We start from the raw sequence: 25,781 nt of genomic DNA on the forward strand, positions 1-25,781 counted from the left end.
AGAGAGGAGATTCCATCTGAACATTAGGAAGAACTTCCTGGCTGTGAGATTCATTCAGCAGTGGAACTCTCTGCCCCGGAGTGTGGTGGAGGCTCCTTCTTTGGAAGCTTTTAAGCAGAGGCTGGATGGCCATCTGTCAGGGGTGATTTGAATGCAATATTCCTGCTTCTTGGCAGGGGGTTGGACTGGATGGCCCATGAGGTCTCTTCCAACTCTTTGATTCTATGATTCTATGATTCTAACTTACTGTTTAAACTTTTAACCAATAAGCAACGTACCTGTGGTTAGGGGAAACTACCCTAAAATATATAATAGAGCATCCAAAAACAAACAGGATACCAAAGTTGAGCATTCAACTCACAGCTAGCAGAGCGTGAAGTGCCGTGGGATGTGGCTGTAAATAATTCAGAGCTTAGGAGGCAAAGATGCAGAGACCAATCTTTAAAAAATCACAAAAGGTTTATTTACAATAATAAGAAAGAACTACATTTCTTCAAGGTAAATAAGTGGGTCTGAGCTACTCTAACACCCATCTCTTCTAAGTTTCGAGAGAGGGTGAAAAATCATCCGAGCACCACATCTCTCCTGACACACAAGCAGAGATCTCAAAGCACACAGCACATACTCTCCATACTAAAGTGTAAGAAGGCAGAACTCACAACCAATTAGTATGAGAGTAGAAATAGAGAGGACAGAACAAATAGATACATTCCCAACTACAAGGGTTGAATGAAAAGTAATGCCTCCACCTTCGTTACTTGGGTTTGGATGGGAATATTTTAATAAATCAAACGCAGAAATAATCCTTAGGATGTGCTCTTTAACTACCACTATTCACTTTTTAACATAATCACCAGACAATTGGATACATTTCTGTCAACAATGAACAAGTTTTCTGAAGCTGTCACGGAAGAAGTCGACACTCTGTTTCCGCAACCTGCGTCTCACAGTTCTCTCATCCTGGGTACCCCTCATGCACAGATCTTCCGATAGCCAAGCAAAGCAATAATGTGACCCATACATTCTTGTGAAATTCCGATTATGTGTGAAATTTCTCTCTGAGTGATACAACAATCGTCCTGAATCAATCTGTCAACCTTTTACTTGTGAAAATCGGTGATTGCTGTCAAAGGACGTCCAACTCTTTGTCACGCAAGTCAAATGTTCCCACCTCAACATCTTTAAACATACTTGCCCAATAACGCACAGTACTCACATCAACACAATCACCATAAACAGCTTGCATTGTCTGATGAAGCTCCTTCGGGGTGACACCTTCTGCTGTCAAGAATTCAATGATTGCACATTGTTTAAGTCGGATTGACTGACCGTTTGAGCAGGGTTCCATACTTCGCACTTTAACAACACAACCGTTCAATGCTAAGGTTTCCTGCCCAAATGGAACTGTAGAGGAGAGTCTACTGAACAAGCCAGTACCTGCCGCATATCAGTACTGCCATCTGTTGAGGACTTACGAAGGTGGAGGCATTACTTTTCATTCAACCCTGGTATCATTCAGGAGACATGGGGGAAGGGAAACTCTTAGTCTATACTGAACTAACTAAACTGTTCCTCATTAAGTGTGGAGATTGTGGGGTTGAATCCCAACACCGTATGCTGAATACATGAAGTTTGTAGATAAACCAACTATGTTATTTTTAACAAAGACTACTTATTTTGTCTCTTGAAAGCATGATTTAAAGCCAAATATATTTTATGGGAGAGGAGATATGTTTTTGGGCAACTGAAATAACACTTCTGAAGATCTGCTATATATTTTGTGCATTGGCAGAATCTTTGTTCCTAATAGTTCAAAGAGATAACCAAGTTTATCAGTCTAACAACTGAGAAACCTACTTTGCCTTGCATAAATACTAGATATATACTAATAAAGAGAAAATTCACTCGAATGAGGTTTAGCTCTTCTCAGAAAGATCATACTTTCCCAAAAGGGTTATGATTTTCCAAATGGTGTGAATGCCAATTTGGTCACATTTCCAAAAGGCTTTGGAGAGTCTGGTTTTCCAAAAGGTTATGATCTCAAAGGTGATCCTTTCCCAGAAAGTTTCACCTCTATATTTTTCCAAACATAAAGAACCCAGTTGCAAGTTGGCAGACCCCACTGATGGTTTCTCATTTATAGGGACTTCCAGTTGTTTCAAAAGTTGCCCATTTGAAATGAAAACATCTCTCTCACTTCATATGTTCCAGTATTGCATTCAGGGTGGTTTGTTAAATGGAATTGGTCAAAAATGCACACCCCAAACTCAGAGCATAGATAAGATAGATGTACGAGGGTTAGCAGGAAAGTAAGGTTACAAGGCACATAGCACTCGCGGAGAATTTTCTTGAGGGAAGTTGGTATCACTGTTGTGTAGCGGGAAGCCAGCGGAAGCAAACGAGCAGTGCCAGTCGTCAGAAGCTCATCGACTGGCATTGCGGTGAAGGTTAGAGACGAGTGTCCTCATTCTGTTTCCAAGTGCAAAGTTTACGCTGTCATACGCTACCTAAATACTAAGGGCATGAGCGCCACTGTGATTCATTGTGAAATCATTTCAGTTTATGGAGATGACGTAATGTCAAGACAGCATGTGACAAAATGGGTACAGATTATATTGTGCGACCATGAAGAAACTTCGCAGGGCCATCCAAAACAAACATCATGGGATGCTGATGATGGGAGTTTGTCTCCTTCATGACAATGTGCGTCTGCACACAGCTCATAACAACAACAACACTTTATTTATATTCTGCCCTATTTCCCCAAGGGGACTCGGGATGGATCACAGGACACATACTGCTGTGCCACATCCTGATCTCCTGAAACTAGCCTCTACTTCATCAATGAACTCCATTTCGCAGGACAGTGTGACAAAGGACCTAGCCTCTCGGGGCTAGATAAGAATGTTAATTCAAGGAATCAAACAATAGCTCAGGCCAGGCTTGAGAGCCTAAAGCTATCACCCAGCTATTTGGCAAACACCGGCCATTCTTAATCCAGTCAACTAGACATTTCTTCATTGTTTCCCTGTTGCCCGCCTCCCTCCCATCTCATTGGCTGAGCAGCCAAAAGCAGGGCCAGGGCCCTCACTGGATCTCCTCCTGGCTTGCTGACGTCACAGCCAATCATAACAAAGCCAGCTCAGGGGAGGTGGGCATGGGAACTTTTGAATCTGAAGGCTATATATTTTGTATTTCTCTGCCTAGTGGGTTATGTTGATTTGTTGGCAGACTACTGCAATTGTCATCCTTTCTAGCTGAAATGAAATAAAACCTCGGTGGCTTTCTCTTCAACTTAGTGAGATTTATTCTGGAATACAGGCAACCCACAATGGTTTGGATCTCTCTATCCACAGCCACTCTAAATTGCTCGACAAAAATGGAAAGGGTAGGAAATGATGAAGGGAAAGGCAGTGGGCAAGGACATGCAAATTCCACACAAGGAACCCTGGGATGCCTGCCAGTGGTGGAGAAAACACATCAAATCTAGGATGAAATGGTCCCCAAATGAAAGCATTCCTTGGGTAGTGGTCCATAGTGTTTGGGAAGGACATTAGCAGGGTTTGGGCTCCATGTTCATGGTGCTTGCTATAACCTGCAATGTCAGTTGAGGAAGTGCCTTTGGAGGCTTTTCAGCACTTGGGACTAGTGATGGCAGGGGAGCTATACATCCCAGCAACTCCCAAATGCCAAGGTCTATTTTCCCCAAACCTCTCCAGTATTTTCTGTTGGTCATGGGAGTTCTGCATGCCAAGTTTGGTTCAATTGCATTGTTGTTGGGAGTTCAGAATATGGAGGTGGGAGTCTGTGCAAGTGGGTGCCTCGGCCACATACACATTTTTTCACTTTTACACATACACATTTTTCACTTTTATTATGTGTACTAGCAGTCTTCTGTCATGCGTTGCTGTGGCCCAGTCTGTATATATGTGTTTCATGTGTGTATGTGTGTGTATATATGTGTGTTTGCGTTTATATATGTGGTTTTGTGCATGCGTTATAATGTAATTTTTGGTTTTTTTGTTGTTTTTAAAGTTATTTATTCATTTATTTAAAACATTTATATTCCGCCCTTCTCAGCCCGAAGGGGACTCAGGGCAGAGCACAGCATATATATGGCAAACATTCAATGCTGAGACAAGAATTCATATACGCATACATAAACATTAAAAACATTTATCTCAATATTAAAATGCACCATTAAAAAACGTCTTGGTCATCTTGGTCTCTTTTTATTATTGATGGTCACTCGTTGGCCTGATATGTGTACTGTGTCCAAATTTGGTGTCAATTCATCCAGTGGTTTTTGAGTCAATCTCACAAACGAACATTACATTTTTATTTATATAGATTAGCCATCCCCTGCCAGGCGTTGCTGTGGCCCAGTCTGTGTATATGTGTTTTGTGTGTGTTTTGTGTGTGTGTATATATTTGTGCATATGTGTATATGTGTGTTTGCATATGTGTGTGTGTGTGTATGTGTGGTTTTGCGCATGTGGTGTAATGTCATTTTTGTTTTTTGGCTTTTAAAGTCTTTTCTGCTGTGTTTTTCAGTGTTTTTATGAGTGATGGTGGTTTGTTGGCCTGAGAGGTATCTTGTATCCAAATTTGGTGTCAATTCATCCAGTGGTTTTTGAGTTATGTCAATCCCACAAACGAACATTACATTTTTATTTATATAGATAGATATTCATTCTTTGTATTTTAAAAAATCTTGGAACCTTACTTTCCGGATAACCCTCGTACATCATCAAACGTAAGTGGTGACTCAAACTTTATTCACACTGTGGAAGATTACACTCCGTTGTCTCTTACGATGTCACTTGGGAGCAATTTTTTTCCAGAACTTCTGGCACTGGAGTCATTATTTCCCTATGTATTTTCTCATGCCTCATAAGGTGTGATTTGCGAGTGAAACCTTCCCCACACACTTCGCACTTGAACGCTTCTTCTCCGGTGTGGCGTCCTTGATGATTCACAAGCTGTGTGCTACAAACAAAACCTTTTCCACACTCTCGGCATTTGTAAGGTTTCTCTCCTGTATGGACTGTCTGGTGATTTCGAAGATGGGAATTCTGAGCAAAACATTTGCCGCACTCCTGGCACTTGTACGGTTTCTCTCCCGTATGGACTCGCTGATGGACAAGAAGGGCTGAGTTTTGAGTGAAACCTTTCCCACACTGCTGACACTTGTATGGCTTCTCTCCTGTATGGAACCGTTGATGCGTCACGAGCTCTGAGCTGTGAGCAAAACATTTGCCACATTCCTGGCATTCGTACGGCTTTTCTCCTGTGTGGATCGTTTTGTGACTGGCGAGGTGGGAATTCTGAGCAAAAGATTTCCCACACACGTGGCATTGGTATGGTTTTTCTCCTGTGTGGGTTCTCTGGTGCACCACGAGGGCTGAATTTTGAGCAAAACCTTTCCCACACTCCTGGCATTTGTACGGTTTCTCTCCCGTGTGGATTCTTTGATGTGTCGTAAGATCTGATGTCTGAGGAAAACACTTTCCACACTCTGAGCATTTGTAGGGTTTCTCTCCTGTGTGGACTCTCCGGTGCGCCGAAAGATCCGAGGCATGAGCAAAATATTTGCCGCATTCCCGACACTTGTACGGTCTCTCTCCGGTGTGGATTCTCCGATGCACCATCAGGTGTGACCTCTGAGCAAAACGTCTCTCACATTCTGTGCATTGGTACGGCTTCTCTCCCGTGTGGACTCTCTGGTGGATCGTAAGAGTTGAATTCTGAGTAAAGCCTTTCCCGCACTCCTGGCACCTGTACGGTTTCTCTCCGGTGTGGATTCTCTGGTGACTCACCTTCTGGGAACTGGATGCAAAACACTTCCCACACGCCTGGCATTGGTATGGCTTCTCTCCCGTGTGTGTTCTCCGATGCTTTGCGAGATCTGATTTCTGAGCAAAAGATTTGCCACACAACTGACACTGATTGAGCTTCTCTCTTGAGTGAGTTGTCTCATTGCTCGCGATGCATGGATCCTGGACCAAATCATCCCAACATTCCCGTGTTCCTTGGTGTGATTTATCTCCTGTGTTTTTCCCCTCTTTGTCCATCACGGCATGAAATTCATAAGTAACACTTTCCTCAGGCATTTCACGTGCAAAGGGATCTTTTCCATAGTTGTGAAGCAATTTTGGGGGGCCCAAACCTTTCCCACACACTGTGCATTTATAGGGCTGCTCCTTGATATCCTTGATGTGGATTCTCTGGCGTGTGGAAGGATCCAATCTCTGCAAGAAACACCTCCAACACATGGCACATATGGTTTCTCCTCTCTGATTGTCTGTTGGGTAGAAAAACAAGCACAAACAAGTCTGAGAAAGAAGTTACATTAAGGAGTAATGGAATTGCTATGTCTGAGAGAAAAGAAACACTGGCAGGGCCTAATAATTATTGGTAGCCCCAAGGAGTAAACTCACTGAATCCAGATCATAGAAGCATAGAATCATAGAATCCTAGAGTTGGAAGCGACTTCGCGGGCCATCCAGTCCAACTCCATTCTGCCAAGAAGCAGGAATATTGCATTCAAAGCACCTTTTTTTGTCGTGTCAGGAGTGACTTGAGAAACTGCAAGTCGCTTCTGGTGTGAGAGAATTGGCCGTCTGCAAGGAGGAGCTGGAGCTGATAGAGGGAGCTCATCTACCTCTCCCCGGATTTGAACCTGCGACCTGTCGGTCTTCAGTCCTGTCGGCACAGGGGTTTAACCCAGTGCGCCACCGGGGGCTCCCCTGACATATGGCCATCCAGCCTCTGTTTAAAAGACTCCAAAGAAGGGGCCTCCACCACACTCCAGGGCAGAGAGTTCCACTGCTGAACAGCTCTCACAGTCAGGAAGTTCTTCCTAATGTTCAGGTGGAATCTCCTTTCTTGTAGTTTGAAGCCCTTGTTCCATTGCGTCCTATTTCTCCAGGGCAGCAGAAAACAAGTTTGCTCCCTCCTCCCTGACTTCCCCTCACATAGTTATACCTGGCCCTCATCATGTCTCCTCTCAGCCTTTTCTTCTGCAGGCTAAACATGCCCAGGTCTTTAAGCCACTCCTCATAGGGTTTGGAGACATTCCAACTTGTCAACATCTCCCTTCAATTGCGGTGCCCAGAATTGGACACAGCATGACTTCCCTGGATCTAGGCACTATGTTCCTATTGATGCAGGCCACAATCCCATTGGCTTTTTTTGCTGCCACATGACATTGTCGGTTCATGTTTAACTTGTTGTCCATGAGGACTCCAAGATCTTTTTCACACGTGCTGCTGTTGAGCCAGGCATCGTCCCCTATTCTGTATCTTTGCATTTCATTAAGTAGTTATGGAAGTACCATGCCGGGAAAAAAAGAAACACTGGCAAGGTTTGAAAAATTATTCCTAGCCCAAGGAGTAAACTCATTGAAGTATGGAACCCTGCGCAGACGGTCGGTCAATGCGACTTAAGCAACGTGCAGTCATTGAATTCTTGACAGCAGAAGGTGTCACCCCAAAGGAGATTCATCAGAGAATACAAGCTGTTTATGATGCAAGTGTGAGTACAAACACGCTTGGCGGGGACGAGGGACAGGGCCTTCTCGATGGTGGCCCCCTGCCTGTGGAATTTGCTCCCCGGGGAAATTAGGTCATCGTCATCCCTCCTCACCTTTAGAAGAAAGGTTAAAACGTGGCTGTGGGACCAGGCCTTCAGGCAATCAGGTTAAAGGACAATTGATAATGTTTGACTATAGCATGGAAGAGGATTTGGATAAGCAGAGTAATTATTAGTAGAGGGCTAGCTAAACAACCACCAGATGGGCAATAGCTAATCAGAGTGTAAGTATACTGTTTGAATCTTTATTTATTAATGTTCATGTTTAATTGTTATATTTGTTATTCTGTATTTTATGATGCGGCATTGAATTATTGCCAATTGGAAGCCGCCCTGAGTCCCCCCAGGAGTTGAGAAGGGCGGGGTAAAAATGTTCTAAATAAATAAATAAATAAATACTGTGCGTCGTTGGACAAGTAAGTTTAAAGATGTTGAGGTGACACCTTCTGCTGTCAAGAATTCAGTGTCTGCACGTTGCTTAAGTCGCATTGACTGACTGTCTGCGCACTTTGGCAGGAAAAACGAAATGCAAAGATACAGAATGGGGGACAATGCCTGGCTCGAGAGCAGTACGTGTGAAAAAGACCTTGGGAGTCCTCGTGGACAACAAGTTAAACATGAGCCAACAATGTGATGTGGCGGCAAAAAAAGCCAATGGGATTTTGGCCTGCATCAATAGGAGCATAGTGTCTAGATCTAAGGAAGTCATGCTACCCCTCTATTCTGCTTTGGTTAGACCACACCTGGAATATTGTGTCCAATTCTGGGCACCACAATTTAAGAGAGACATTGACAAGCTGGAATGTGTCCAGAGGAGAGTGACTAAAATGATAAAAGGTCTGGAGAACAAGCCCTACGAGGAGCGGCTTAAGGAGCTGGGCATGTTTAGCCTGAAGAAGAGAAGGCTGAGAGGGGATATGATAGCCATGTATAAATATGTGAGAGGAAGCCACAGGGAGGAGGGAGCAAGCTTGTTTTCTGCTTCCCTGGAGACTAGGACGCGGAACAATGGCTTCAAACTACAAGAGAGGAGATTCCATCTGAACATGAGGAAGAACTTCCTGACTGTGAGAGCCGTTCAGCAGTGGAACTCTCTGCCCCGGAGTGTGGTGGAGGCTCCTTCTTTGGAAGCTTTTAAACAGAGGCTGGACGGCCATCTGTCAGGGGTGATTTGAATGCAATATTCCTGCTTCTTGGCAGAATGGGGTTGGACCGGATGGCCCATGAGGTCTCTTCCAACTCTTTGATTGATTCTATGATTCACACTTTAACAGCACAACCATTCAATGCTAATGCTTTCTGCCAAAATGGAGCCGTAGAGGAGAGTCTACTGAACAAGCCAGTACTTGCCGCATACCAGTACTGCCATCTGTTGAGGAGTTACGATGGTGGAGGCATTACTTTTCATTCAACCCTTGTACTATCTGAATATAACTCAGCCGTATGTGATTTGAAGCTGCATCAATAGGAGCATAGTGTCTGAGTCATAGACTCATGATAAATCAATTTATCATTGGGGAAGGTCATGTCATGAGTCTTAGTAGGAAGGACAATGGATTTCCTTACCGAGAGAGGACACCATCCCATAGATTTCCATCATAACCTCTTCATACAAAGATCTCTGGTCCGGATTCAGCAGATCCCATTCTTCTTGTGTGAAATATATAAGTATGCCGCCAAAGTCCACCAGTTCCTGAAAGAAGAACACAAACGTGGAAGGAAAAAAAACACATAACCACATCTATATAAATAAAAATGAAATTACAATAGCACAACAACAAAGAGGAAACAAACAAGGACATCTAATCACCTCTCAACAAAAGATTGCTCCAGGCACTGTCAGGCCATTATATGCTAATCAAGGTGGTCAGTTGGAACATTGACACTTAGCTCCAGCAGACAAGAGCCCTTTGTCCCACCCTGGTCATTCCACAGATATATAAACCCATTGTCCTATTTCCAACAGAGCTCACTACCTCTGAGGATGCTTGCCATAGATGCAGGCGAAACGTCAGCAGAGAATGCCTCTCTAGACCATGGCCATATAGCCCGAAAAAACCTACAACAACCCAGTGTTTCCGGCCGTGAAAGCTTTCGACAATACATTAAAAATGTAATGTTCTTTTGTGGGATTAATAGGTTTTAAATCCTTGTGTTTACTGTTTGTTGTTTATATGTGTTATATATTTATTGTATTGTATTTATTGTTTTTGTGTATTGCTTTTGTTTCTATTGATGTGTTGTTGGGATTGGCCTCATGTAAGCCGGCCCGAGTCCCTTGGGGAGATGGTGGCGGGGTATAAATATTATTATTATTATTATTATTATTATTATTATTATTAGTGGGTTAAACCCCTGTGCCGGCAGGACTGAAGACCGACAGGTTGCAGGTTCGAATCCGGGGAGAGGCGGATGAGCTCCCTCTATCAGCTCCAGCTCCTCATGCGGGGACATGAGAGAAGCCTCCCACAAGGATGATAAAACATCAAATATTCCGGGCGTACCCTGGGCAACATCCTTGCAGATGGCCAATTCTCTCACACCAGAAGCGACTTGCAGATTCTCAAGTCTCTCCTGACATGACAAATTATTATTATTATTATTATTATTATTATTATTAACATAACTCAAAAACCACTTGGCGAATTGACACCAAATTTGGACAGAAGACACCAATCAGGCCAACGAGTGACCATCACTCAGAAAAATTGATTTTGTAATTTGGGAGTTGTAATTAATGGGATTTATAGTTAACCTACAATCAAAGAGCACTCTGAACTCCACCAACGATGGAATTGAACCAAACATGGCACACAGAACTCCAATCATAGAATCATAGAATCAAAGAGTTGGAAGAGACCTCCTGGGCCATCCAGTCCAACCCCATTCTGCCAAGAAGCAGGAATGTTGCATTCAAGTCACCCCTGACAGATGGCCATCCAGCCTCTGTTTAAAAGCTTCCAAGGAAGGAGCCTCCACCACACTCCGGGGCAGAGAGTTCCACTGCTGAACGGCTCTCACAGTTAGGAAGTTCTTCCTCATGTTCAGGTGGAATCTCCTCTCTTGTAGTTTGAAGCCATTGTTCCATTGCGTCCTAGTCTCCAAGGAAGCAATGACCAACAGAAAACACTAGACGGGTTTGGTGGGCATTGACCTTGAGTTTGGGAGTTGTAGTTCACCTACATCCAGAGAGCACTGTGGACTCAAACAATGATGGATCTGGACCAAACTTGGCACAAATATTTCACATGCCCAAATATGAATACAGATGGAGCTTGGGGAGAATAGACCTTGACATTTGGGAGTTGTAGTTACTAGGATTTCTAGTTCACCTACAATCAGAGAGCACTGTGGACTCAAACAATGATGGATCTGGACCAAACTTGGCACAAATATTCCGTATGCCCAAATATGCACACAGATGGAGCTTGGGGAGAATAGACCTTGACATTTGGGAGTTGTAGTTACTGGGATTTATAGTTCACCTACACTCAAAGAGCATTCTGAACCCCACCAACGACAGAATTGGGGCAAACTTCCCACACAGAACCCCAATGACCAACAGAAAATACTTAAGGCCACCCAGTCCAACTCTTTTCACCAGGGCAAGAAAACATAATCAAAGCCCTCCTGACAAAGAGCCATCCAGCCATTGATATAGATAGATAGACAGATAGACAGATAGACAGATAGACAGATAGACAGATAGACAGATAGGTAGGTAGGTAGATAGATAGATAGATAGATAGATAGATAGATAGATAGATAGATAGATAGATAGATAGATAGATAGATAGATAGATAGATAGATCCCTGAAAGGCCATCCAGCCCAACTTGGAGGAGGACACCATCAAAGCACCCCCAACAGATGGCCATCCAGGTTCTGCTTACAAACCATAATGAAAATAATAGTAAGGCACCTTCTGCTCAGCTCTTTCTTTCCCAACTCCATGCAAGTCAGGAAAGCCACACTCACCTGCCTATTTGCAGCAGCTCTGCCTTGTTCCTGCATCCTATCCCATTCCTTTTCTCCCTCAATTAGCCCCATCTGACTTCCTATCACGTGACTGAAGCCCTGCCAGGCTCCAGGCAAGGCAGCCCCTTCCTTCTTCCCCTTGCCACCCAATCCTCTTGGAGACACGTGTCTGCGCATTCAGACGTGCGCCTCCCACTCTCTGCCTCCCTGCAACCCTTGCTTTGGGGGGAAAAAAAGGAAGAGCATTGATTTGCCCGGGTGAGCATTTATTTACACAGCTGGGAGGAAACAGGTGGGTGCAACTGCACTGCGGAGTTATCGCGTTTTAAAACCGCTTTTGTTCTGTGCTGCCAGAATCCTGGGTGTTGTAGATTGGTGAGGCACCAGCACTCCTTAACAGGGAAGGCTACAGACCTTGCAAACTCCCATGATTATATTATATAGCAAGGAGTCAAGTGAGTTCGTCTGCACTGCGGAGTTAACGCGCTTTAAAACCGCCTTTGCTGGGTGCTGCCAGATTCCTGGGAGTTGTAGATTGGTGAGGCACCAGCTCTCCTTAACAGACCTTGCAAACTCCCATGATATATACACATATATATATGTATATATAACAATAAGCCATGGCATGTTTAAAGTGGGATCAAACTGCGTTAATTTTCCAGTGTGGATGCGCCTAAACCTATGTAATTTCTTTCTCTCTCTCATACAGGATTCCCACTCATTGAGCTTCCCATATGTGTGTGTGTGTGTATGCATGTCATCATATATGTGTGTGTTTATATGTATATATAGCAATGAGCCATGGCATGTTTAAAGTGGTATCAAACTGTGTTAATTCGCCAGTGTGGATGCACCCAAACCAGTGGAATTTCTCTCTCTCTCTCTCATACAGGATTCCCACTCATTGAGCCTTCTATATATATGTGTGTATATATGTATATATCTCAATGAGCCATGGCATGTTTAAAGTGGGATCAAACTGTGTTAATTCTCCAGTGTGGACGCACCCAAACCTATGGAATTTCTTTCTCTCATACAGGATTCCCACTCCTTGAGCCTCCTATATGTGTGTGTGTGTATGCATGCCATGGCATGTTTAAAGTAGTATCAAACTGTGTTAATTCTCCAGTGTGGGCGCACCCAAATCTATGGAATTTCTTTCTCCCTCTCATGCAGGATCCCCACTCCTTGAGCCTCCCTTATATCTTCAACAAGGCCTATGGTTTCCACATTGGATGCTTTGGGAGAAAAATGGAAATTGTATCCCAAGACAATGAAGGTAAAGGTGTCAAAAGTGCATGTTGAAATAACATTCAGCCATGGCAGGTCAAGTGGTGCCAAACTGCATTAATCCTCCAGTGGAGATGCACCCCCAGGGCTTGTGGGTGTCTTCTGTTCCCTCTTGTGGCCCCAGAGGCCATGCTTTCCGCCTTAACCCCGTGTGTTGTCTTCCTCCTTCTTCCTTGGCCAGACTTTCCTGATGTGATCATCAAACTGGAACCGGAAGAGGAGCCCTGCCGCCGGCGTCCTCATGGGCCTGGGACCTTGCCCGGAACCAGCGCAGGTGAAGGATGGGTGGCAAAAGCTCTTCTGTCCCTTGTTGGGCAGCATCCACTTATTTCCCCCTTCCTTCCTCTTCTCTTGTCATTTTGCAGAGGTGACCCCATCAACATGCTGTGCTTCATTTCTTGCACTATCACCAGGGTCAGGCCAAACGCACTTCTTGTGAGGAGTCGCTCTCATTATGCTATGGGCACAACTGCATTTTATACTAGTGTATACACCCAGCGTTGCCTGAGTGTTGGAAGGGCTACAGCAACACTCCGACAACTCTCCTTGTGCAGCCTTTCTTTCTTTTCTTTCTCTGTTATTCTCATGCATCTTCTCCATCTCCTTCCTTCTCTCCACCCTTCCCTTCCCCTATACACCTTACCCTTCTTCTTTATTCCTTTCATTTCTCTTTCTTTCTGTGCTTCCCCTCATACTTTCCCCCTTCCTTTCTCTTCCTTCCTTCCCTCCGTCTCTCCATCCTTTCTTTTCTCTTCTTTCTTCTTCTTTCTTTCCTTTCCCTCATACCTTCCCCTTTCATTTCTCTCTTTCTCTCTTCTCTTCTCTTTCTCTTTCTCTTTTTTTGCTTCCCCTCATACCTTCCCCCTTCCCTTCCCTTCTCTTCTCTCTCCTTTCTTTGCTTTTCCTCATATCTTCCCCTTTCCTTTCTCTCCTTCCTTCTTTCTTCTTCTCTTCTCTTCTTTCTCTTTCTTTTTTTGCTTCCCCTCATATCTTCCCCCTTCCTTCCTCTTCTCTTCTTTCTCCTTCTTTCTCCTTCTTTCTTTCCTTTCCCTCATACCTTCCCCCTTCCTTCCTTCCTTCCTTCCTTCCTTCCTTCCTTCCTTTTTTCCTTCCTTCCTTCCTTCCTTCCTTCCTTCCTCTTCTCTTCTCTTCTCTTCTTTCTCCTTCTTTCTTTTCTTTCCCTCATACTGTCCCCTTTTCTTTCTCTCCTTCCTTCCTTCTTCTCTTCTTTCTCCTTTCTTTGCTTTCCCTCATACTTTTCCCTTTCCTTTCTCTCCTTCTTCTCTTCTTTCTCTTTCTTTTTTTGCTTTCCCTCATATCTTCCCCTTTCCTTCCTTCCTCTTCTGTTCTTTCTCCTTTCTTTGCTTTCCTTCATACCTTACCCCTTCCTTTCTCTTCTCTTCTCTTCTCTTCTCTTCTCTTCTCTTCTTCTCATACCTCCCCCTTTCTTTCCTTCCTTCCTTCCTTCCTTCCTTCCTTCCTTCCTCTTCTCTTCTTTTTCTTCCTTTGCTTTCCTTCATACTGTCCCGTTTTCTTTTCTCTCCTTCCTTCTTCTTCTCTTCTTTCTCCTTTTTTTGCTTTCCCTCATATCTTCCCCTTTCCTTCCTTTCTCTTCTCTTCTCTTCTCTTCTCTTCTCTTCTCTTCTCTTCTCTTCTTTCTCCTTCTTTCTCATATCTCCCCCCTTCCTTCCTTCCTTCCTTCCTTCTTTCCTTCCTCTTCTCTTCTTTTTCTTCCTTTGCTTTCCTCCATACTGTCCCCTTTCCTTTCTCTCCTTCCTTTTTCTTCTCTTCTCTTCTTTCTCTTTCTTTTTTTGCTTCCCCTCATACCTTGCCCTTTCCTTTAACCTTCCTTCTTTCCTTTCCTTCCTTTCTCTTCTCTTTTCTTCTCTTCTCTTCTTTCTCTTTCTTTCTTTGCTTCTCCTCATACCTTCCCATTTCCTTTCCCTTCCTTCCTTCCTTCTCCTGACCTCACAACCTCTGAGGATACCTGCCATAGATGCAGGTGAAATGTCAGGAGAGAATGCTTCTGGAACATGGCCAGACAGCCCGGAAAACTCACAGCAACCCAGTAACATTTTTATTGAGTTTTTTCGCTTGTGCCCCTCAACCCTTGTAAATGTGGAAGGGTGACTCCATTCAAAAGCTGACTGCACCTGTTGATCTTTTACTTCTACCTCTTTCTGTCAATTTAGGATTTTCCGATGCCGTAATAAAGGAAGAGGATGAAGAAGAGTTGTGCGTCCTCAAGCAAGAGGGATCGGAGGAAAGTGGGCATCTTGCTGATGAGCAGTCAGGTGAGACAATTTTGTAATCAGATGCTTCATACAGGGGATCTTTTAGACTGAAGGTATGATGTCTCCTCAACCATGGATAGGTTTACTTTACTATGTATTTTATAGAAATACGTTTTAATACGCATTTTTATAGAAATATAAAATGTATATGATATGTATCTTTTATAGCCCCTGGTGGCGCAGTGGGTTGAACTGTTGAGCTGCTGAACTTGCTAACTGAAAGGTTGCAGGTTCGAATCTGGGGAGTGGGGTGAGCTCCTGTTGTTAGCCCCAGCTTCTGCCAACCTAGCAGTTGGAAAACATGCCAATGTGAGTAGATCAATAGGTACCGCTCTGGCGGGAAGGTAACAGCGCTGAGCTGCAGAACTTGCTAACCGAAAGGTTGCAGGTTAAAATCTGGGGAGAGGGGTGAGCTCTCGTTGTTAGCCCCAGCTTCTGCCAACCTAGCAGTTGGAAAACATGCCAATGTGAGTAGATCAATAGGTACTGCTCCGGTGGGAAAGTAACAGTGCTGCGCTGCAGAACTTGCTAACCGAAAGGTTGCAGGTTCGAATCTGGGGAGCAAGATGAGCTCCCGTTGTTAGCCCCAGCTTCTGCCAACCTAGCAGTTCGAAAACATGTCAATGTGAGTAGATCAATAGACAGGAAGGTAATGGCACTCCATGCAGTGATGCCGGCCACATGACCTTGGAGGTGTCTACGGATAATGCTGGTTCTTCAGCTTAGAAATGGAGATGAGCACCAACCCCCAGAGTCAGACACGACTGGACTTAATGTCAGGAGAAAACCTTTACCAACAGAGAGGAAACAAACAAGGACATCTAATTACTTCTCAACAAAAGATTGCTCCAGGCACTGCCAGGCAATCAAATGCTAATCAAGGTGATCAGTTGAAACATTCACACCTAGCTCCAACAGACAAGAGTCCTTTGTCCCACCCTGGTCATTCCACAGATATATAAACCCCCTTTCCTAGTTCCAACAGACCTCACTACCTCTGGGGATGCTTGCCATAGATGTAGGCAAAACGCCAGGAGAAAATGTCTCTAGAACATGGCCATATAACCCGAAAAAACCTACAACAACCCAGAAAATCTTTTACCTTTTATCTGATTATTTATGTGGGTTCTCTGGAAAGTAAGGTTACAATATTTTTTAATAAAATACAAAGAATGAATATCTGTATACATAATGTGTATGCTTGTATGTGGCAGAGGTGTCCACTTACACAGACAGCCGCTGGCCTCCACAAACAAGTGGTGAGAAGTCTCCAAAGCTACTCCTTTAACTCAAATTGTATAGTGAGCATCATAAATATGTAGGCCAAACACTGGCAATGATAAGCAGATAATCCATATTTTATATGGTAGTAGCGGCCAAAGTCTGGTCTAGCGATGGTCTGTCTTCCAGGGTTTGGAGAATTAGAATATGGCCACTGACAAAGCAATTGTGCGTCGATACCGTAGAATTAATGCAGTTTGACACCACTTTAACTGCCATGGTTCAATGCTATGGAATCCTGGAGGTTGTAGTTTAACACAGCCTTAAGCCTTCTCTGCCAGAGATTGTTGGGTGCCTCACCAAACTGCAACAACAACAACAACAAATGAGAAAAATTGATGCCTGAAGTGGTGGAGAGAACGCATTGTGATTAGGATGGCTCATGTGAATTTTTAACCAAGTATATTGGGCCAGCATAGAATAAAAAGACCTTCTCCTGGAGGCCAAAAAACCACAAATTAATTATTTATTTAGAACTTTTATATACCGGGACTCAGGCCGGTTCACAACAAAAAATCACAAACAGTAGTTTAAAATCACACCACTTAATGCACTAATACATAAAATACAATCATATAATTACATAACGCCAAGTCATCAGAATGAAATCACAATTCATCACCATCTGTCCCTGTGGTCAAGAGTTATTAACTCACTCATCGAATGCTAAATTCCAGAGCCAAGTTTTCACTAGCTTTCTAAAAGTCAGGAGAGAAGGGGCAGTTCTAATCTCCAGTGGGAGAGAGTTCCAGAGCCGAGGGGCCACCACCGAGAAGGCCCTGTCCCTCGTCCCCACCAGACGCGTTTGCGAGGGTGGTGGGGCTGAGAGCAAGGGGCCCTCCAGAAGACCTTAATAACCTTGATGGTTCATGGGGAGAATCCGTTCGGACAGGTAAATTGGGCCGAAAAGATACTGAGCATTGCTTCTCCCTCAATGTTTCAGCATCACTCCAGTTCAGTGGTTCTCAACCTTCTTAATGCCACAACCCCTTAATACAGTTCCTCATGTTGTGGTGACCCCCAACCATAACATTATTTTCGTTGCTACTTCATTATATTGTAGTTTACTGTTTGGGCTTGGCCCTATGTAAGTCACTCCGAGTTCCCCGTTGGGGAGATGGTGGCAGGGTATAAATAAAGTTTTATTATTATTATTATTATTATTATTATTATTATTATTATTATTATTCATAACTGTAATTTTGCTACTGTTAAGAATTGTAATGTAACTATCTGATGTGCAGGATGTATTTTCATTCACTGGACCAAATTTGGCACAAATATCTGAAACATCAAAATTTGAATACTTGTGCGGTTGATTCTGTCATTTGGGAGTTGTAGTTGCTGGGATGTATAGTTCACCTACAAGCAAAGAGAATTGGCCCAATGATTGAATTGGGCCAAACTTGGCACACAGCACTCCCATGACCAACAGAAAATAATGGAAAGGTTTGATGGGCATTGACCTTTGGTTTTGGAGTTGTAGTTCACCTATATCCAGAGAGCACTGTGTACTCAAACAATGATGGATATGGACCAAAATTGGTATGAATACTCAATATGTCCAAATGTGAACACTGGTGGAGATTGGGAAAATAGGCCTTGACATTTGGGTGTTGTAGTTGCTGGGATTTATAGTTCGTCTACAATCAATGAACATTCTGAACTCCACCAAGAATAGAATTGGGCCAAACTTCCCACACAGAACCCCCATGAACAACAGCCAATACTGTTGTCAAGGTGATCAGTTAAAACATTCACACCTAGCCCCAGCAGAGAAGAGTCCTTTGTCTCACCCTGGTCATTCCACAGATATGTGAACCCTTTTGCCTAGTTCCAACAGACCTCACTACCTCTGAGGATGCTTGCCATAGATGCAGGCGAAACGTCAGGAGAGAATGCCTCTAGACCATGGCCATATAGCCCGAAAAAACCTACAACAACCCAGCAAATATTGTGTTTTATGGTCTTTGGCGAGCCCTCTGACACTTCCTCGTGACTCCCCAGGTTGAGAAATGCTGCTCTAATTCATTTCAGTTCTGCTCCCTGAAGTTTCTTCAATCTTGTCTACTTGTCCTTCCTCCCAGCAGATGACGGGAACAATACATATATTTGCACTGAATGTGGGAAGAGTTTTTCACACTTACTGGATTTTGAAAGACACCAACGAATCCATGGGAAAGAAGAACGCGTTATCAAGGAGAAGGGCTACAAATGCGCCTTTTGTGGGGATCTCTTTGCCCAACAAATGGCACTGACTATTCACAAAAGGACCCACTCAGGACAGGAAAAAGGGAACAGTTTAGATCCCAAGTTGTATCTTGAGAGTTCTCCAAAGCCCCAACCACGAGAGAAACCGTACAAATGCCAGGAGTGTGGGAAAGGTTTTGCTCAGAAATCCGACTTTGTGAAGCACCAAAGGATCCACACGGGCGAAAAACCCTACAAATGCCTCGTGTGTGACAAATGTTTTGCTTGGAAATCCGATCTGGTGACGCACCAGAGAGTCCACACCGGAGAGAGACCGTACAAATGCCAGGAGTGTGGGAAATGCTTTGCTTGCAGCTCAAACCTCCTTACGCATCAGAGGGTCCACACCGGGGAGAAACCATACAAGTGCCAAGAATGTGGGAAAGTATTTGCGGACCATTCATATTTCGCGAAGCACCAGAGACTCCACACAGGAGAGAAGCTGTTCAAATGTGCCGAGTGTGGGAAATGTTTTGCTGAAAAGCAAGATCTTGTCAAGCACCAGAGGATCCACACAGGAGAGAAACCATACCAATGCCAGGAGTGCGGGAAATATTTTGCCAGCAGCGCACAGGTTGTCAGTCACCAGAGGCGCCACACAGGAGAAAGACCGTTCAAATGCCAAGAGTGTGGGAAAGGCTTCATTTGCAATTCACATCTCGTCCGGCACCTGAGGGTCCACACAGGAGAAAAACCGTACGGGTGTCAGGAATGCGGGAAATATTTTACTCAGAAACAAGATCTTGTCGGCCACCAGAGAATTCACACAGGAGAGAAACCATATCAATGCCCACAGTGCGAAAAACGTTTTGCTCGCCATTCACACCTTGCAAAGCATCAAAGAATCCACACAAGAGAGAAACCTTAGAATTGCCTGGAATGTGGAAAGGTCTTGACCTAACGACTTATCAGGGAGTTGTTGTATGTCAGCCTGTTCAGCCTGTGATTGTGTCTGATGTTCATGATGGGAATAAGAGTCCTCGGTGATGCAGTGGGTTAAATCCCTGTGCTGGCAGGACTGAAGACCGACAGGTCACAGGTTCGAATCTGGGGAGAGCGTGGATGAGTTCCCTCTAACAGCTCCAGCTCCTCATGCAGGGACATGAGAGAAACCTCTCACAAGGATGGTAAAAACATCAAAACATCCGGGCGTCCCCTGGGCAACATCCTTGCAGACGGCCAGTTATCTCACATCAGAAGCAACTTGCAGTTTCTCAAGTTGCTCCTGACACAGCAAAAAAAATTGATGGGAATGGGGATGATGTTTCTGATGGTGGGCCTGGTTCTGTTGGGGATGAGGGTTTGTTTGGGCCTGAGTTACGCTCAGACGAGAGGCCCAAGCTGTCTCAGGAAGATTCACAAGGCTACATTCCTGGGAGAGGGTCCTTCACAGCTTTTCTCAGAACAACTGTCTGAAGATGGGTTTTTGTGTGTTTTCCAGGGAGTATGGCTATGTTCCAGAAGCATTCTCTTCTGATGTTTAACCTGCACCTATGGCAAGCATCTTCAGAGGTTGTGAAGTCCTCTGTCTGAAGATGATTTGTCCGGTGCAGGAGTTAATGAGGGAGAAGATAATGAAAGCTTGGATAGACAAAATTTTAAGAGACTGACACAATTTGTTCATCTACATCAGGGGTCCTCAAACTAAGGTCCGGGGGGGAGATACGGCCCTCGCTCAAGGGTCAACCTAAGTCTGAAACGACTTGAAAGCACAAACAACAACAACAACAAAAATCCTATCACATCAGCCAAAAGCAAGCCCACACTTCCCATTGAAATACTAAAAAATTATATTTGTTAAATTTTTCTTCATTTTAATTATAAAGTGTTTTAAAGTTTTGTTTTTTTAAACTACAAATAAGATATGCGCACTGTGCTTAGGAATTCATTCATGTTTTCTTTAAATTATAATCCGGCCCTCCAACAGTCTGAGGGACTGTGACCTGGCCCTCTGTTTAAACAGTTTGAGGACCCCTGGTTTACAGCAGAAGAGAGATAACAAACCTGTATCTGGTGGGAAGGTCAAGCAAAATGCTTTCCTTTCAGTTTTGGGATCTGCAAAAGCTGAAAATGGTGGTAAATAAATATAATGATTCATGGGAGAGAGTTGCCTCAGTCGGGTCAACTTTATTTTATCACGGTCTTGCTTTTAAATGCTCATAGTTTCATGCACCAAGTTTTTGCCAAGCTTAAGACTTGTCTATGAGATGTTCCTGCTGTGGTGTACATCAATACTTCATGCAGGACATAATTTTTTTAAATGTCAAGAATATGGCAATGTTGTATTGGTGCAGTATTTCTCTGTAGTTGTTGACATTACACAAAGAAGATGTTTGTTTTTTTTCATGTCAGGAGCGACTTGAGAAACTGCAAGTTGCTTCTGGTGTTAGAATTGGCTGTCTGTAAGGACGTTGCCCAGGGGATGCCTGGCTGTTTGCAAGGACGTTGCCTGGGGGAGGATGTGTTGAATGACAAAGTTCTTGTGGGTTTTTTCGGGCTAAAGGGCCATGTTCTAGAGGCATTTCTCCTGATGTTTCACCTGCATCTATGGCAAGCAGGCTCAGAGGTGAGGTCTGCTGGAACTGGGGAAAAGGGTTATATATCTGTGGAATTACCAGGGTGAGACAAAGGACTTTTGTCAGTTGGGCTTTGTCTCACCCTGGTAATTCCACAGATATATAACCCTTTTCCCCAGTTCCAACAGACCTCACTACCTCTGAGGATGCTTGCCATAGATGCAGGCGAAACGTCAGGAGAAATGCCTCTAGAACATGGCCCTATAGCCCAAAAAAACCCACAAGAACTTAGTGATTCCAGCCATGAAAGCCTTCGACAATATGTTGAATGACAGCCTGTCAGACTCTGGAAGATCTTGGAGTTAAAATCAAGCTCACAACAAATAAGATGCTGGAGAGAAGTGTTTATTTCCTTCTTTCCACAATCCTAAACAGACAGTTCTAAAGTTTTCCTGCTCAAACCTCCTGTATATATCAGCCCTAACTCTCATCTGCCCCCTAGTGGCAAACACTGTACCCACAGTCTGTTCACTGCAGTTAAAATTTTCTTCACAAAACAGACGTCTTATTTCATAGAATCATAGAATCAAAGAGTTGGAAGAGACCTCATGGGCCATCCAGTCCAACCCCATTCTGCCAAGAAGCAGGAATATTGCATTCAAATCACCCCTGACAGATGGCCATCCAGCCTCTGTTTAAAAGCCTCCAAAGAAGGAGCCTCCACCACACTCCGGGGCAGAGAGTTCCACTGCTGAACGGCTCTCACAGTCAGGAAGTTCTTCCTCATGCTCAGATGGAATCTCCTCTCTTGTAGTTTGAAGCCATTGTTCCGCGTCCTAGTCTCCAAGGAAGCAGAAAACAAGCTTGCTCCCTCCTCCCTGTGGCTTCCTCTCACATATTTATACATGGCTATCATATCCCCTCTCAGCCTTCTCTTCTTCAGGCTAAACATGCCCAGCTCCTTTAGCCGCTCCTCATAGGGCTTGTTCTCCAGACCTTTTATCATTTTAGTCGCCCTCCTCTGAACACATTCCAGCTTGTCAATATCTCTCTTGAATTGTGGTGCCCAGAATTGGACACAATATTCCAGGTGTGGTCTAACCAAAGCAGAATAGAGGGGTAGCATGACTTCCCTAGATCTAGACACTATGCTCCCATTGGTTTTTTTGCCGCCACATCACATTGTTGGCTCATGTTTAGCTTGCTGTCCACAAGGACTCCAAGATCTTTTTCACACGTCCTGCTCTCGAGCCAGGCATTGTCCCCCATTCTGTATCTTTGCATTTCGTTTTTCCTGCCAAAGTGGAGTATCTTGCATTTGTCACTGTTGAACTTCATTTTGTTAATTTTGGCCCATCTCTCTAATCTGTCAAGATCGTTTACACTCCTTTCCCCAACTGTACCCAGCCTTCCTCCCCAGCCTACCTTCTTTATTGTAAGGTGGAGGGGAGTGAGGCTGGTAAAGTTGGTTAAGGTAGTGTAAGACACTCCAGGCTGATCCCGACACAGCCATTGTCTCTTTGTGATTTGGTGGTGCCCATTAGTGGCTTCTTTGGAACTGAGTATCATGATTCACATAACTTTTTAGACTTAAAAAATAATAAATCTTTGTTATTGACTGATGCCGATGTACCATCAGTATATATTCCTGTGATTTGATCTGACCCAGATTGACATTGTACATGGATCCTGTTTGCCCTGATCATAGAATCATAGAATCATAGAATCAAAGAGTTGGAAGAGACCTCATGGGCCATCTAGTCCAACCCCATTCTGCCAAGAAGCAGGAATATTGCATTCAAATCACCCCTGACAGATGGCCATCCAGCCTCTGTTTAAAAGCTTCCAAAGAAGGAGCCTCCACCACACTCCGGGGCAGAGAGTTCCACTGCTGAACGGCTCTCACAGTCAGGAAGTTCTTCCTCATGTTCAGATGGAATCTCCTCTCTTGTAGTTTGAAGCCATTGATGATAGCAAGAAACACCTTGCAGCCAGCACTTCAAGAGGCCTGAAGATTTCACGGCTCGTGTCTCTATCTAAATATTTATCTTATCATTGCAAGATTTGCCTCTATATTTTTTGTTATTTATTTATATGCTTTTTGTATTAAACTATGTGTTTAAGCAATGTTAAAGGTTTCCCCTTGACATTAAGTCTAGTCGTGTCCAACTCTGGAGGGTGGTGCTCATCTCCATTTCTAAGCCGAAGAGCCGGCGTTGTCCATAGACACTTCCAAGATCATGTGGCCATAGGCATGACTGCATGGAGTGTCGTTACCTTCCCACAGAAGCGGTACCTATTGATCTACTCACATTTGCATATTTTTGAACTGCTAGGTTGGCAGAAGCTGGGGCTAACAGTGGGAGCTCACCCCACTCTCCGGATTCAGACCGCTGACCTTTCGGTCAGCAAGTTCAGCAGCTCAGTGGTTTAACCCACTGTGCCACCGGGGGCTTCTAAGCAATGTTAGCCACCATAAAATTGTCGATGTTTACTGCCTATTTTTTGTTTATGAGTTTTATTTTATTGTTTTGTATTACTGTTGTTGTTGTTTTTTGCTGATGTATTGTGGGCTCGGCCTCATGTAAGTCGCACCGAGTCCCTTGGGGAGATGGTAGCGGGATATAAATAAAGTTTTATTATTGTTGTTAGATGTGATTTTGAAAGGTTTACCACCTGGATTATTTCTAAATGATGTCATTGAGAAATCTCATATTTTAAGTGTACGGTGGGCATTTGGAAATCACTGGAACTTAGAATAATAGAGCTGGAAGGGACCACATGTGCCATCTAATCCAACCTTCTGCTATGCAGGAAAAGCACGATCAAAGCACCCCCAACAGATGGCCATTCAGCCTCTGTCTAAAAGCCTCCAAGGAAGGAGCTTCCACCAGACTTTGAGGCCGAGAGTTCCACTGCTGAACAGCTCATATGGTTAGGAAGTTTTTCGTAATGTTAGGTGGAATTTCCTTTCCTGTAATATGAACCCATTGCTCCATTGAGTCCTAGTTTCCAGGCCAGCAGAAAACAAGCCTGCTCCATCTTCTTTATGGCATCCTTTCACATATTTATACATGGCATGTCTCCTCTCAACCTTCTGTTCTGCAGGCTAAACATACCCAGCTCTTTAAGACACTCTTCATAGGGATTCAAGGTCTCCAGCCCTTTGATAATTTTAGTTGCCTTCCTATAGACACCCTCCAGCTAGTCAATATCTCTCTTTAACAAATTTTAACAAATGTTTAACAAACAGACAAAACAGAATTTGCAAGCTTGGTAGTTGATTAAATGTCCTTTGACCAGTATCTGGCCACTTGGAGTGCCTCTGGTGTTGCCGCAAGAAGGTCCTCCATTGTGCATGTAGCAGGGCTCAGGTTGCATTGCAGCAGGTGGTCTGTAGTTTGCTCTTCTCCACACTTGCATGTCGTGGATTCAACTTTGTGGCCCCATTTCTGAAGGTTGGCTCTGCATCTCGTGGTGCCAGAGCGCAGTCTGTTAAGCGCCTTCCAAGTTGCCCAGTCTTCTGTGTGCCCAGGGGGGAGTCTCTCATTTGGTATCAGCCGCTGATTGAGGTTCTGGGTTTGAGCCTGCCACTTTTGGACTCTCACTTGCTGAGGTGTTCCAGCAAGTGTCTCTGTAGATCTTAGAAAACTATTTATTAAGTCGTTGACGTGCTGGCTGCTACCCAAACAAGGGATGAGCTGGAGATGTCTCTGCCTTGGTCCTTTCACTATTGGCTGCTACTTCCTGGCAGATGTCAGGTGGTGCAATACCGGCTAAACAGTGAAATTTCTCCAGTGGTGTAGGGCGCAAACAGCCCGTGATAATGCAGCATGTCTCATTAAGAGCCACATCCACTGTTTTAGCGTGGTGAGATGTGTTCCACACCGGGCATGCATACTCAGCAGCAGAGTAGCACAGCGCAAGGGCAGATGTCTTCACTGTGTCTGGTTGTGATCCCCAGGTTGTGCCAGTCAGCTTTCGTATGATATTGTTTCTAGCACCCACTTTTTGCTTGATATTCAGGCAGTGCTTCTTGTAGGTCAGAGCACGGCCCAGGTATTTGGGTGCGCTGCAATGCTCCAGTCGGATTCCTTCCCAGGTGATCCTCAGAGCTCGGGATGCTTGTCTGTTCTTGAGATGAAAAGCACATGTCTGTGTTTTAGATGGGTTAGGGATCAGCTGGTTTCCCCTGTAATAGGCAGTAAGGGCACCTAGAGCTTCGGAGAGCTTCTGTTCTACAGTCTCAAAGCTCTCTGCTTGAGCAGTAATGGCATGATCATCAGCATAGATGAAGCTCTCTGTCCCTTCTGGCAGTGGCTGGTCATTTGTGTAGATGTTGAACATGGATGGAGCAAGCACGCTCCCCTGAGGCAGGCCGTTCTTCTGTTTCCGCCATCTGCTTCTCTGGCCCTGGAACTCAACAAAAAAGCTCCTGCTTTGGAGCAGGTTTCCTATGAGACGGGTGAGGTGGTCGTCCTTTGTGATATTATACACTTTAACTAAAAATACATATACAATGCATACAACTGTGTCAAATTAAGTTATGTTTGTCTTTATTTGTCTTAATTTCCATAGAG

The 25,781-nt window shown here is 44.2% G+C and overlaps 2 protein-coding genes across 5 annotated transcripts in view; one reads left to right on the forward strand and one right to left on the reverse strand.

The window, feature by feature from the left end:
* Nucleotides 1-440: 440 nt before the first annotated feature.
* Nucleotides 441-25,781, reverse strand: part of LOC132765760 (zinc finger protein 665-like) — a 255,289-nt gene continuing 229,948 nt past the window's right edge. The window contains exons 1-3 of one of the 2 annotated variants that reach the window (XM_067465166.1): nucleotides 11,571-11,645; nucleotides 9,160-9,286; nucleotides 441-6,304 (exon numbers count right to left, since the gene is read on the reverse strand). In XM_067465166.1, the coding sequence (XP_067321267.1) occupies nucleotides 4,812-6,304; nucleotides 9,160-9,286; nucleotides 11,571-11,642 (1,692 nt within the window). In that variant the 5' untranslated portion in view covers nucleotides 11,643-11,645 and the 3' untranslated portion in view covers nucleotides 441-4,811. Of the gene's footprint in view, nucleotides 6,305-9,159; nucleotides 9,287-11,570; nucleotides 11,646-25,781 lie in introns of those variants that run through there. The other variant, XM_067465167.1, reaches the window with a different exon arrangement.
* Nucleotides 11,714-20,985, forward strand: LOC137096305 (zinc finger protein 502-like). 3 transcript variants are annotated; one of them, XM_067465417.1, is made up of 5 exons: nucleotides 11,714-11,862; nucleotides 12,747-12,849; nucleotides 13,042-13,134; nucleotides 15,053-15,154; nucleotides 18,523-20,985. In XM_067465417.1, exons 2-5 carry the CDS (start codon nucleotides 12,822-12,824, stop codon nucleotides 19,551-19,553), a joined length of 1,254 nt encoding a protein of 417 aa, XP_067321518.1. In that variant the 5' UTR covers nucleotides 11,714-11,862; nucleotides 12,747-12,821; the 3' UTR covers nucleotides 19,554-20,985. The 3 variants fall into 3 exon arrangements, with proteins under 3 accessions (XP_067321518.1, XP_067321520.1, XP_067321519.1); XM_067465419.1 differs by having other exon boundaries at nucleotides 18,526-20,985; XM_067465418.1 differs by having other exon boundaries at nucleotides 11,714-11,828.

Source organism: Anolis sagrei, chromosome 2, assembly GCF_037176765.1.
Source record: "Anolis sagrei isolate rAnoSag1 chromosome 2, rAnoSag1.mat, whole genome shotgun sequence".
Taxonomy (NCBI): Eukaryota; Metazoa; Chordata; class Lepidosauria; order Squamata; family Dactyloidae; genus Anolis; species Anolis sagrei.

What these genes read in the sequence shown, in the direction of transcription:
- LOC137096305 (XM_067465417.1), top strand. Translation starts at nt 12,822, where the DNA reads ATGGAAATTGTATCCCAAGACAATGAAG. An exon ending in CTTGCCCGGAACCAGCGCAG is followed by an intron (nt 13,135 to 15,052) that starts GTGAAGGATGGG and finishes CTGTCAATTTAG; the next exon opens with GATTTTCCGATGCCGTAATA. An exon ending in TCTTGCTGATGAGCAGTCAG is followed by an intron (nt 15,155 to 18,522) that starts GTGAGACAATTT and finishes CCTTCCTCCCAG; the next exon opens with CAGATGACGGGAACAATACA.